The following is a 13,848-nucleotide window of genomic DNA, read 5'->3' on the forward strand; positions in this document are numbered from 1 at the left end:
AAACTGCTCATCCTGACCACGTGGTTTGTGGCGACGCGTTCACACGTACGCGTCGCGATTAAATATCCCACGCTCATAAGTCTTGGCAACTTATTTCCAGGGCACTGTATCCTACCGTCTATTTTCAACCTCATTAACGTTCTTCGTACTTAAGCAGGACTGGTACTGTAAGATAACGCTGTCGTACTTCAGAGGTGTGTTTGTGTCTCTAATATCCCTTCATTGGCAGCTTATACGGACATTTGTAAAGGTCTCGCCAAACGTCAAAGGGAGGCAGTCACCCAACGGAGGTTTCACGTCAATTTGGAGCGGGAGAAGGGGTTAAAGCTGAATCAGATGTACGTTCACTTTTTCTTGTATCTCAAACATAACTTTGAGTTTTGGTACGCGTTATTTCAGATTCACATTCCGTCCTCATCCTAGAACAAACCTCCTAGTCACCCACAATGTCCTCTTCCTCGGATTCCAGTTCCGGCTCAGACTCTAGTACTCTCAGCATTACAACCCGCTCACAGCGCAACCCCGCACGCACCGCCGTAAAACGTCAAATTGCCCTATGCAACCTCCACATCTCTGATCTACACTTTGCGCTCAAAGAAGCCCGTGCCAAACGCACAGAGCTCAATGCCGCCCTCAATGCGACTACACCCTTTCTCGCCAAGCTCTCGCTCGAGGTTATCTGCGAGATTTTCCAACACGTCGTCGACGCGCGTGATCCGCGCGATTTTGCGTGCACTCCTCCACAATTTGTGATAGGCCGAGTGTGTAGCGCGTGGCGCACCATCTCCCGCTCGTCCCCTACGCTCTGGCGCACAGTTGTCATCCGCTTTGACAACCGACGGACTCGGCAGCCAAAGCTGTTGGAGGAGTGGCTAAAGCGTGCGGGTCAGGCAGGACCCCTGCGGTTCTACCTCTCGATTGCAACACCAAAGGGCGTATGGAACACCGCACCGCTAGAGTGCTCGACCATGGTCCTAAAGCTGATGCATCGATGGGAGGTGTTTGAGTGCACCGAGTTCCTTGCGATGGCATGGCACTCGCCGGGGCCAATGTCGTTTCCCCGGCTGAAGGCCCTCTCGCTGCGCTATGAGCCGTTCGACTACAATTACTTGCTCGCGCCCCAGTTGCGCAGCGTGACGGTGTATGGGTCGCAGCCGCAACGCCTCCGCTTGTGCTGGGACCAACTAGAAACCGTCAAACTGCACAGTGTGCATGTCCGTGAGGCGCGGTGGGTGGTACGGCAGATGGTGCAGGCACGGGAGGTGCTGCTTGATGTGCACTGCGAGGGCCCGCTTCCGCCGTCCATTGTGCTTGACCCGGCAGGGGCGCAAAAGAGGCTCCCCCATCTCCTGACACTTGAGATCAGAGACGACGCAGGCAGGTCCTTGTCCGGGATTCTGCTGGACATTGTGGTGCCAGCGCTGCAGACACTAACCATAGTCACCCGTGGTCAAAACCAGGCAGGAGGCACGGAGTGGTGCGCGGACCTCGTGGATATGTACCGCCGGTCCATTACAACTGGAGAGTCCATGTTGACAACATTAACACTAAAACAGTGCGCACTACGAGAGATTGAAGTTATTCAGCTTCTGCACTGCTTACCCTCACTCACATCTCTTGACTTGCACCATGCCATCTCAGGCGGCGGCATGTCCGACGATCTGATTGACCAGCTCAACCCCAGTAATGACCACCCGGGTGTATGTATCCTTCCCTTCCTCCGCCGCCTCAATTACAGTGGCCCTGTGAAGTTTGACGCAGACAATGCACTTTTCATGCTCAGCGAGAGGCTGACGTGGGGGGACAATCGCGCCAAATACAAAGCATTGTTCAATAAAGAGGCACCAGTGGTGCAGAAAATCGAGGAGATGCGGGTCGAGTATCAAAATAGAGAATATTTTAGGGAGGGCGAGTTTTCAAATCCAAATGGTGTGGGCGCATTTTACGAGCGGAAGGTGGAGTTGAAGACCAAAGGGGTGAACTTTGATATGGTGTGGGTGGAAAGCACTCGGACGTGAGTGAATGGTTTGTGTATATTTTCCTGCTGTGCTGTTGTATATCCTATGCATTGGGAATATGTATTTCGATTTTAATAGAGTAGAATTTACTAATTTGAACCCAGGAATGTTAGGCAAGATATTCAAGATAAAGCGAGGTGCGAAAGCACATACATAGTCTGGTAGAGAAGCGCATTTTTGGAAAATTGGAATCTTTTTCAAGTCACGCAAAGTTCAAGGACAGCCACAAATAAACAAAACCAAAGAACCAATTTTTTGGTCTCTTCGACTCTCTTGCCATCTCTTGTTTGAGTCGTAGTACGAGGACATCTTTTGGCTCATTCCTAACGCGTTCACTTAGCAAGGTGCGCTCTTTGATATATGTAGGTCAGAACTGGCTTGATTTTAAGGCATATTTTTCTTTACAGTAGGGATCCAATGGATAACAACCTTGAACTCGTCTTCAAAGATGCGAGCACTATAGAAGACATCATTATGCGGAACCAGGGCCAGCTCGCTGCTGCAAAAGAGGCTACTAGACTCTGCCGGGAGAAACACTACCGACTCAGTTACCATCTCAATAAAGCCAGATCAGTTCTATCATCTCTCCCCAATGAAGTTATATCACAGATATTCCTGTTTATGTGTGCACCAGAGACCTCGGTGTGGGAATTTTTGTGTTTTCCACCAACTCAGTTCTTGATAGGAAGTGTTTGTAAAGAATGGCGACAAATTGCGTGGTCCACGCCGCATCTATGGGACAATATTGAAATCCAGTTAGTCCGAAAATCTTGCGAAACCCAGATAGAACTCCTCGAGGAATGGATTGAACGAAGTGGGAACCTGCCATTGGACATTCACATATACTCGCATGGACTTTTTGAAGCACCGTGGGAAGCACCGCCAGAGGCGTTTACCAAAATTGCGGAGGTCTATGCTCGTTGGAGAAGCTATCACGGACACGCTGTTCCAGGGCTTGCCGCTGAGTTGAAGCGTATCAATGCAACTTGCTTCCCAATGTTGGAGACTTTGAGTCTATCGGAACCAATCCATGCCCCACCTGTAAACAATCCTCCGGACACGACATACCAGTGGAACTTCTTATCGGCGCCTGCTCTACACAATGTTTTAATTGAAGGACCGTTAAAAGGGGTTGATATAGCCATCAATTGGGGGTCCCTAACGTGTCTGACCGCAGATTTTGTCTTGCGACAGTCACCGCACAATTCAAAGAAGCAGGGATATGTTTCATTCCATGTGCTGACTTCTTGTACATTGTTGACCAAACTCGAACTCAATCTCAAGGACTCCAGGGTCTCATCAACGCAGCAGCCTCATCCTTGTCGCTTTCCTCATCTAAAAATACTAAAGATTGAAGGATCGGCGGATATTGTCGAGTATGTTCTAGAATGGCTCACAACACCTAGTTTGAATGAACTCCAAATTCGTTTGGAAAGCATCGACATAACTAGTGAGTGGGAGGCCTCTCTGATAGACTTAACCACCCGGTCGTCTTGCAAAATCAGGTCATTGTCCGTTATTCACTCGCACAAACATCCTGAAAGCGATGATGAATTTGTGGATATGCTTCGCATACTTTCGCGCGATCATCCAATCGACTCACTGGAGATTCGCTCTTATGGTTTCACAATGTCAGACAATATGGTCCTGCTCCTCACGATGCAGCGCGATAGTGAAGAACAACAGGACCACCTTCCATTGCTGAAGAATTTCACCTACGCAGGAGACATCTCATTTTCACTAAGGAAATACGCAGACATGATAAACTCCAGGTTGATTTACGAGGCACAGAAAAGCAAGGAGAATAAAATACACAGAAGACGCGGAACGAAAAAGGAACCAGGTGACGAATACGCAGAGCCAGATAAAGAGGATGAAAATAGCGATGGAGCGGACCAATTGGACAACTCGTCTGCATCAACCTCCAACTTGAACCCGCTTAATTTCAGTGTCTCTTACGAGAACCTTTCTTGGTTCGGGAAACAACGCCCATGCATATTACAATCCTTTTACAAGGAGCTGGAACGGGCTTCGACAAGGGGGAAGAAATTTGACTTCAAGTATGGACAGTGTTGGGGAGAGAATTGCGATGATATCTCCAGTGAGAAAGTATATAGTTCATGGCATATGGACTATTAATGCAGTGTACTTCCATGCCATTTCTTGAACATATAATTATTTGGACGTTGTTAAATACCTCATATAGTGCTACAGCGAGCTTATGATAAACAGATTTGTAGTCGTCGACCATGAATCGAGTGATATATGAGCAAAATATAATTCAATTTCATTTACAGCAAAATATACAAGCTACAATAACGCTACTACGACTGACCTTACCTCAAGTGTGAACGCATGAAGAAAGAATGCGAAGACACGAACAAGTCAGTATGAAGAGAATGAGGGTGCTCTTGGCCAGATTCAATCCACCCAAAGGTAAGATCGAATCTGTGAAGCCCATACGCCACGTCAAGGCGGCACCCCATCGTATGGGAAAAAAAGTGTACCCGACGATTGTCGAGTACGTGTGAAAGACTTTACTACCCGATAGCGGAGTAGTAGGGCCAGCAGGACGCTGTGAGGCGTCTGCTGGCTATCGTGAAGAAATGAAAGAGCAGAAAAAAATGAGAAAGGAATCCCACCGAGAGGTGGGCTTTGTCGCCCCGGCAGATGGTGCGCGGGTACGACAGTGCGCGTCAATTGAGCGAGACGCGGTGGTGACTTACCTCGAAATTGTTTGTCGACGAGTCCTCCGCCTACCCTCGGAGACTCGACGGCGGATGGCAGGGTTGCGATTGAGGTTGTTGGAGTGGGTAGGGTAGTGGACTGCGATCGAGACGTTTATCGTTGGCATAGAAGTAGAGCACGCACCCTGAAAAAAGAATCAGCATCAAACTCGACCGAAACAAGATAGAAAAGCACGTACATATGTTTTATGTTTTTTCTTAGTTTTTAAACATATTTTATTTCCTACACAAAGCAAGCGATAGTGAGCAATCAATGGCGCGAATGAGTAAACGATCAAAACTTACATTTATTTTACAGGACCGGCAGGGTGTCTTTGGTTTGCCCTGCCGGCCACAACCCCCTTCCCGCCCACCGACGGCATTATATCGTCGGATGGGCTCCGTCGGAATAGGGTTCATCGTTGACCCCCATGCCGACGGTGTCCCCGGGTGATTGACTTTGGGGTACATTACCGCGCGTGTGCAACCGTGTTGTGGCTACACTGTGGGCACCGGTAGGGAGCTCGTTTATTAGACCGAGCAACGTCCTGCAAACAATTCAAACGTAAGTATGTGCGCGACGAGTGAGGACAATCGACTCACTTCTGTTTTATAGGACCGGCGGGGGTCTTGCTTCGTGCCCGCCGGCCACTACCCCCTTCCCGCCCACCGACGGCATGATATCGTCGGATGGGCTCCGTCGGGATAGGGTTCATCGTTGACCCCCCATGCCGACGGTGTCCCCGGGTGATTGACTTTGGGGTACATTACCGCGCGTGTGCAACCGTGTTGTGGCTACACTGTGGGCACCGGTAGGGAGCTCGTTTATTAGACCGAGCAACGTCCTATATAGACAATTCAAATATAAGTATGTGCGCGACGAGTGAGGATAATCGACTTACTTCTGTTTTATAGGACCGGCGGGGTGTCTTTGGTTGTCCCCGCCGGCCACGACCCCCTTCCCGCCCACCGACGGCATGATATCGTCGGATGGGCTCCGTCAGGACAGGGTTCATCGTTGACCCCCATCCCGACGGTGTCCCCGGGTGATTGACTTTGGGGTACGTTACCGCGCATGTGCAACCGGTAGGGAGCTCGTTGGTTAGATCGAGCGACGTCCTATGAAGACAATTAAACCGTAAGTATATGTGCGAAAGGTGGGATACTGGATAGAGGAAGACTTACTGTACACGGCCGGCGGGGGTCTTGCTTCGTCCCCGCCGGCTGTGGTCCCCTCATCCCACTCACCCACCGACGGCGCCATATCGTCGTATGGGCTCCATCGGGACAGGGCTCATCGCTGAACCCTATACCGACGGTGGGTCCCCGGGTGTTCGGGGATGTTGCCGCACATATGTAACCATGTTGTGGTTACATATGTGGGCTCTACTCGTTTATTAGACCGAGCGACATCCTGTAGTAGAGAAGTCAAATGTAAGTATGTGTGTGTGGAAAGTGGGGGAATGCGATACTCACTATTTTTTTTCACTGCATGTGCAGTTATAACCTGCGCGGTGAAGAGCGAGTTAGTCTAGGTAATCGAGAGAGCGGGAAGGTGCTTACCTTTATTCTAATGAAAGCAAGCGGGTGTCCTGATATATCGTGCAACAGCCGTGCTCGCTGGTGGGTACCTGTACACGATAGTGGTAAGCAAGCGGTCGGACGATAAGATGAAAAGAATACTCGCCTGTAAATATCACACAAAGCTGTAATCTGCATGCCAGTGCCCGCGTAAGTTGCTGCGCATGGAGACACAGAGACGACGACGGCCTACCTAGTTTCAATCGACAGCGAGCGGCGTGGTAGTTGAGTAGTAGTCGTCTTGTAACGATTAAATCGACGGACTGGCTATGGAGCCAGCCCGTGATGCAGTCGCTACCTCATCGTCCTACTGCCCGGGGTTGACCAGGCAGGAGGAGGAAGAGTGGGGGGCATTTCGTTGAGGGAAAAAATCGAGCAAACTAGGGGCCCTTTATACCCCTCGCCTCCTGCCTGCCAGTGCCACCGTGCCACCGTGCCACAGCCCATCAATTCTTTTCCCAAGGCTACACACAATCATCAAGGGTCTCTCCGACGGCACGCGTTCTAATTCTAGATTTCCGACATGACGCCAGCCAATCAGAGTGGGCCAAACAACAGCACTTGCCTTCTTTAGCAATAAAAAAACGGGTCAGGCAGCCAATCCAACTATCCAAGGAAATGGTATTACCCTCTTTAGGACGCCAATTTTCCCGCCGGAGACGTGTAGACGGGCCTCCGGGTGGCTTCGATGAGTGCCTATCGATCAGATAACGCGTTTTCGTTGTCTTTTCCTCGTTGGCTTTAGAAGAAAGGGGTTAGATGGTGCTCACGGGGTGCTGATAATGACTCACCTTCGATCTTTGGACGTGTAACATCGAGGCAGGTTAAAAGCCTCCATGAAAACGTGCTGGGAAATGTCCAGGCAATTAGTCTTCCTTAGGCAGGATTTTGCATGACGTCCGACTTCCTGGGGCATTCTTTCTAAATGCCAGGTTGGTGCGTACGATGCGCTGGCCCCCGAATGCCTTTTACAGCACCAATACGCCCCGGCAGAACATTAACGACTCGGACCAGCGCACCGAGTCAAATCTTCCTGCCAGTGGACGAGCACCACCGTTTTCCTTCGATCCTCATCGCCTGGATATCATCGTCATTGTATTGATTATTTCTTGATTCCGTCCTAGACCTTATCGAACAATTGTAGAGCAAAGTGAAGTGATTAAAAAAGATTATGCATATGGGTTTGTCGTGTGAGTTGGCAGACGGCGGGAGCGCAATTATTGTGCGCAAAGCTTACGTCATTTAAATTAGACCCCGACGCGTCCGAGTCCTGACGCGTCGCGTCGTAATTAATTAGTTCGTAACTGTATTGCAGCTTGTCTATTCCCACCGCTTATTCAAACCTCCACCAAACGCGACAAGGACATTTTCAACAGAACAAGAACGAGTAGGTAACACCTGCACGATTAAAAAAAAAAATCAACCTCATAGCCTAAATCCACTGTATGTCAATCACTGCGAGCTCTTCCCTTCGATCCATCATCCCAGAGCGCTCTTTATCCGACGGAAATTCGTGCCATTTCATGCCAGTGCGAGCCACCCAGTCACCAGTGCCCACGCCGTGGGGAACTCCGAGGACGCAACGTCGTCGTTGACGCGGAGCTGCGTCTTGAACGCATTTTATAGCTCGCGATGCTACAATACGAGCCTTTCTGAATCGGCTTCAGCGAGCTGGCCCCTGAGTAGCACTCTGCTCTGCTCGACCAAGGCCTTGTCCTTGTCACCAGATCTAGACCCGCCTAATGCGCTCAGGAATCATGGTGTGCGTCTGGCTAGTATAAAGGTGTCGAAATTGTATCGGTTTTCCTCGTCGGCAACGCTCTGCTCGATCTCAGCTGTGTCATTCAAGTTGTCCTTCCTATTCCCACCAGAGTAGAGTCACCCAATAATGTGTTCATCGTGTTTGTTTAAACGCGTCTTCTGTGCAGTGTGCAGTGTGTGTAACAAATGCATCACCAATCAGCGGCGTGCGTGACGGGTTATAAGGACAATTGAAGTGTTAGATTTTGACCTTTTGTCTTCAGTAAGACTTTCAAGTTCCAGGCTGCAGGCTGTTTACGATGAGTTTACAGGTATAACTCGTTGACAGTCGTCGTAGGGTTATCGTTTCTACAAAGAATTTAGTCGGGACTTGATGGAGGGGATCTGTTAGAATCTGGAATCCTTTACTTACCAGCTAATTAAACAAAACGAGTCTCGGAGAATGGGTGAATCATGGACGTGAGCGAGCACGCGTCGAATTTTGCGGGGATAATTGATTTACATTTACCCCGCTGGCTTGGGGCTTGGCTATGAGAAAGCTCTGTTTTTGTGCCGTCGATTCAGGGCTGGAAGGAAACGAGTTATGTCTGGAAACGAGTTATGTCTGGGAAAGTCTGGAAAAGAGTCAAGGCGTAAATGTTGCACTGTTATTGTTAACACTGGCGGCTGGCGGCTGGCGGCTGGCGGCACGGGGCGACTCTGATGTTGTACGCTAATCGTTAGGACTGTAGAAATCCAGATTCCATTGACAGTGCCGGTTCTAAAGCGTTTTTGGTGCTGTCGACTCTAGACTCTCGAGCAGGAGGGGGTTAGGTTGAGTGATTTGGTTGTACGATTGTACTGAGAGTGCTAAGTAGTGCTCGTATATGCGTGCGACGTGCGACGTGTGTGTAACAGTGTGATGGATGAGTTGCATGGGGCAATGTATATTGTATCTAGCTTGTCTTGTCTTGTCAATGCCCAATGCCCGATGCGGTGATGGATGGATGTGGTAATGTTTCGTCAGTATATACTACACTTACACTTACACTTCCACTTAGATATATGCATATGCGTCTATGCGTCTACGGCGAATCAGGAATCCGAAAGGACAGACTGAATAGATGTCGAAAATCGGGAAATGTGGTGAAACCGTGAAAGAGATATCACAGCGAGAGTTGGTGATGCCGCAGTAAAGTACGCAGCAAGTGCATTAGCGCAGGGTGCTGCGATAAAGTCGACATTTAACCAGGGATGGGATGGGGTGGGCAGGCTGGACGTGTAACGTGTGGTCGTTTACGTTCGCTGCGCGTGATAAGGTTAGAATTAGAAGCATGGATGTGCTGCGGTTGAGTTATGTAGTTTGTTGGCAGTGGAGGGCTATCCGAGTCTACAATACTCAGAATATTCAACAACAACAACAGTGGTACACACGAGATGAAGAAACTATAGGAGAACCAGAGCCATGCACGCGTGGTCATGCGGAAACTATGAAAGTGAGGAATCCAAGGGGGTTCAGGGCGGACGCAAAGTCCGGATCTGTGCTGCTTTTGCAGATCGCATCAATTTGACGTCTGCGGGATATGCAGATTGTAGTGTCACTTGACGCTGAACAGCAGGACGGATGTACAGTCGATAATTTGAAAGGAGGAGTGCAGTGACTGACGGCTTCCGGCTTTCTCGACAAGACAAGACATGTATTTGTCATCACGCGCGTAAAACCCCTTTGATGTGTCTACCCCCAAGGTTTCCGCAGAGCTCCGCGTAGATGGATGGCTTCTTGGAGACGATCATTGTGATAAGGACAGAATTCGGAGAAGACTAAAAAGTGAAAATTTTCTGCTGTAGAAAGTAAGTGCGAAAAAGCCGGTTGCTAGATGATGGGCGTTGAACTATGATCCAGAAGAGCAATGGAATAGCAGGACTAAAGAGGGATATGGCGGGAGAGAGATGTCTTGCGGGATGGAATGGATGAGGACAAGTTTCATAGATTTGGTGGAGACAAGGGAAGGGTTAAACAGAAAGTTCGCACGCCATGCGTGCCGAGTTACGTGAAAGTCGGTGACTAGTAAGCTTAATTTTGAAATGCAAGCAAGGCGACCGACCCTCACCCTCTGCCCTCTCTCAACCCAACCACACCAACGGACACGCGTCTTCAGCTCACCCGAGACGCAGCGTCCTTTGTACGAAGCCCGTAGTGATTAGTCATGCCGTTCCCCTCTCCTCTGCCATCGCCCATGGCGCTCTCAAAGTCCAACAAGTCCTCCTCCATCTTCAACAAGAAACGCTCTTCCAACGCAACCGGTGCCCTCCCCGCTTCCGCAGCCTCCTACCTCTCCGCCCTCTCCGAGGCAGACGCCTCTGCCCGCAAACGCAACGTCTCGCCCACATCCACCCCCGCACTGTCCCTCTCCTCCTCCATCACCTCCTCCTCCGAAGACACCATCCTCCACGAACCCGAATACCTCCGCGACCCCCTCCTCGCATCAAACAAAGACGGGCTGCTCCTCCCCGCCCGCCCCCCCACCTCGGAGCAGGTCTTCAACACCGTCCATACAGAATTCGGCCACTGTGCTGATGAGCGTTACCGCACGACAAGCCAGCACAAGCTCGGCACGCCCCTTGCGCCGCATGTTGAACAGGACCCGCCGTATTACATTCTGCTCTCGACGTATATCAGCTACCTCATCCTCATTGTGCTGGGTCACGTCAGGGACTTTATTGGCAAGCGGTTGAACCCTAAACGGTATAAGCATTTGATGCCTGGTGGTGTGAGTGTCTCTATTTTTGCTTCTTCTTTTTTTTCGTTTCCTTGCTCGTTGCCCTTGGTGTTGGTTCATCGTTTGAGGAGTCTGCTCTCTTGTCCATCACTTTTCATTTTTTTCGTGATGATTGTGGCATACGTCTTGTATACGGAGGCATAAGGCGCGGTCACTACGGCGTTTTGGTTAAGAGGTTTCTGCTATTTTTGCGTTTCTTCTTTTCTTTTTTTGGAGATGATTCGCACAGGGGCATCTGTCTGTGCTGGTTGATTTGTACGCACGTCGGTCACCCCTAGGCAATGTCTGGTCAAGTTCATACTTCACCGTTGTCCTTGCTCCCGCCATGATTCTTTTCTATGCGGGGTCGTTGCTTTTATACATCTCCAGAGTCTTGGTGGGACCAGATTCTTTTTTCGCGACTCCCAGCCGGCGCAGGACGAGCTTCGCGTATAACTTACGTGTGATACAATCATTCATTGCGCGCCTTCTTTCTATTTTTTGTCTTTTATATCGGGAGGGGGCGCGTCGGTCGGGATTTATACGTGTTTATGCGCATGCATCCACTGAAACCCCCGGCGTCGTGTCTTTTTTATGCGTCTTCTTTTTTTTCGTACTTCGTTTGTCTGTGCTTCTCGTGGTATATGCGGAGTCGAGGGTTGTCAATGTATGCACTGAGCCCGGCAGCAGCAATATGGCGGGTTCAGACCCCAGCCGCAGTTTGTCGTCTGGCGCACATGCAACGTACAGGGGCATCGCCAACTCCTTACCCATCAATCACACTTTTCATTCCAAAATTTCATATTTGCTCATACACATTTTCATCATTTAGGGCTACGCACCCCTCAACTCCGACTTTGACTCGTTCTACACCCGCCGGCTCAAAACGCGCATGGACGAGTGCTTCTCGCAGCCCGTGACAGGCGTCGCAGGCCGCACCATCCTCCTCCTCGACCGCTACTCGCCAGACTACAACCACACGCAGATCCTCACCGGCACACGCACGCGCGCACTCAACATCTCATCGTACAACTACCTCGGCTTCGCCCAAGCGCGCGGGCCCTGTGCCGATGCGGTGGAAGAGTCCATCAAGCGCTATGGCATCTCGTCGCTTGGCGCGCGGTTGGATGCGGGTACGACGGATTTGCATGTGGTTAGTGAGGCGCTTGTGGCGAAGTTTGTGGGTATGGAGGATGCGCTGATCAGCTCGATGGGGTTCGCGACGAACTCGACGTATATACCGGCGCTGGTGGGCAAGGGGTGTTTGGTTATATCGGATGAGTTTAATCATGCGTCGATTAGGTTTGGAGTGAGGATTAGTGGTGCGCATGTGCGGATGTTTAGGCATAATGATATGAGGGCGCTCGAGGCGCTGTTGAAGGAGGTTATTAGTCAGGGACAGCCCAAGACGCATCGCCCGTGGAAGAAGATTTTGGTTATTGTTGAGGGGCTTTATAGTATGGAGGGAACGTTGGTGAATTTACCGGCTATTATGGAGTTGAAGAAGAAGTACAAGGTGTGTATTCCCGTTTTACCCTTTATCATTTTTGACTGATAATTTTTCACAAGTTCTACCTATACGTCGACGAAGCCCATTCAATCGGAGCACTCGGACCACACGGACGCGGCGTCGCAGACTACTTTGGCGTCAACCCGCGGGAAATCGATCTTCTCATGGGCACATTCACGAAATCGTTCGGGGCGGCGGGAGGGTATATTGCGGGGAGTAAGGCGTTGATTGATGTGTTGAGGGTGCATGGGCATTCGGGGGCGTATGCGGAGGCGATGGCGCCGCCTGTGTTGACGCAGGTTGTTTCGAGTATGGCGAGTATTATGGGGTTGCAGGTCGCTGCTGGTGATACGACGACGACGGGGAATGGGAATGGGATTGTGGAAGAACAGGTGTATCATCATCCCGGACCTGCACCGATTAATTCGATCCCGAGCTGGGTGCATCTCCCACCTGCACTAGCTTCCGGCCAAGAAGGATCATCCCGGCTGCGTCGTCTCGCATTCAACGCTCGATACCTCCACAACGGGCTAATCAAACTGGGCTTCATAACATACGGCCACCCCTCCTCACCCATCGTGCCTCTCCTCTTATTCAACCCAGGAAAGATGAATATGTTTCATCGACTGATGAAGGAGAGGAAGACGCCGATTGTGGTGGTTGTGGTGGCGTACCCTGCTACGCCGCTTGTGACGAGTCGGGTGAGGTTTTGTGTGAGTGCGGCGCATACGAAGGAGGATGTGGATTGTGTGCTCAAGGCGTGTGTGGAGGTGGGGGATGTGTTGGATTTGAGGCATGGGATTCCGGTTAGGGAGAGGTGGAGTTTGGAGGAGGTGGTTGAGAGGGCGGTTGAGTTGGGGACTATGGAGTAGGTGGGTGGGTGGGGAGAGGAGAGGGTGGCGGTGGGTGGGTGGAGGGGGGGAGAGGGGTGGAGGGGGATTTTTTTAAAATCTTATTTTATCTCTCTTTACCTCTGGATTCTTTTTGACATTCTTCTTCGCGCTGCGCTTTCTTCTGGAGTTTTTTTTTTTATTTGTTGGATTTTTTTTTACTTGTTTCTTCTTCTTCTTTGGTTTTAGATAAATGCCTTGTGCTAACCTTTTCCTTTCCTTTTCCTCTCGCCGTTGCCCTCGCCGTTGCCCTCTCCTCGCGCCCACTCTCGCCCACTCTCGCACCCAACCTTTTCATGATCTCGCTGTTGTTATCCGTACGCGTAACTCGTAATCATTTTACTTGTCTTGTCTCATCTCTACCTCTATCCGCTACCCGCTACCTGTATCCTCTAAACGCGCACCCCTATTCCCTTCCTCCTCCTTTCCGATTCAATCCTCCTCTCCTCTTTTCCGGTTCGATCCTCTTCTCCTTTCCGATTCGATTCGATACTCCTTTCATCCTTTCCGATTCGATTCAATCCTCCTCTCCTCCTTTCCGATTCGATCCTCAATCTTCTCCTCTCCTCTCCCACTCCAACGCCATTCCATCTAACACCAAACGCTTAACATAACGCCTAACAT

The 13,848-nt window shown here is 50.3% G+C and overlaps 3 protein-coding genes across 3 annotated transcripts; all 3 read left to right on the forward strand.

The window, feature by feature from the left end:
* Positions 1-446: 446 nt before the first annotated feature.
* On the forward strand, positions 447-2,018 carry JR316_0013050 (uncharacterized protein; the record flags this gene model as incomplete). The annotated part of the gene is made up of 1 exon (XM_047898665.1): positions 447-2,018. One exon carries the CDS (start codon positions 447-449, stop codon positions 2,016-2,018), a length of 1,572 nt encoding a protein of 523 aa, XP_047742213.1.
* A 417-nt stretch (positions 2,019-2,435) lies between these two features.
* On the forward strand, positions 2,436-4,157 carry JR316_0013051 (uncharacterized protein; the record flags this gene model as incomplete). The annotated part of the gene is made up of 1 exon (XM_047898666.1): positions 2,436-4,157. The coding sequence occupies one exon, from the start codon at positions 2,436-2,438 to the stop codon at positions 4,155-4,157; it is 1,722 nt and encodes a 573-aa protein (XP_047742214.1).
* Positions 4,158-10,302: 6,145 nt separating this feature from the next.
* JR316_0013052 (Serine palmitoyltransferase 2) lies at positions 10,303-13,206 on the forward strand (the record flags this gene model as incomplete). The annotated part of the gene is made up of 3 exons (XM_047898667.1): positions 10,303-10,836; positions 11,657-12,340; positions 12,394-13,206. The coding sequence occupies 3 exons, from the start codon at positions 10,303-10,305 to the stop codon at positions 13,204-13,206; spliced, it is 2,031 nt and encodes a 676-aa protein (XP_047742215.1).
* Between the last annotated feature and the right edge of the window lie 642 nt (positions 13,207-13,848).

The sequence above is a fragment of the Psilocybe cubensis genome, chromosome 13 (assembly GCF_017499595.1).
Source record: "Psilocybe cubensis strain MGC-MH-2018 chromosome 13, whole genome shotgun sequence".
Classification (NCBI taxonomy): Eukaryota; Fungi; Basidiomycota; class Agaricomycetes; order Agaricales; family Agrocybaceae; genus Psilocybe; species Psilocybe cubensis.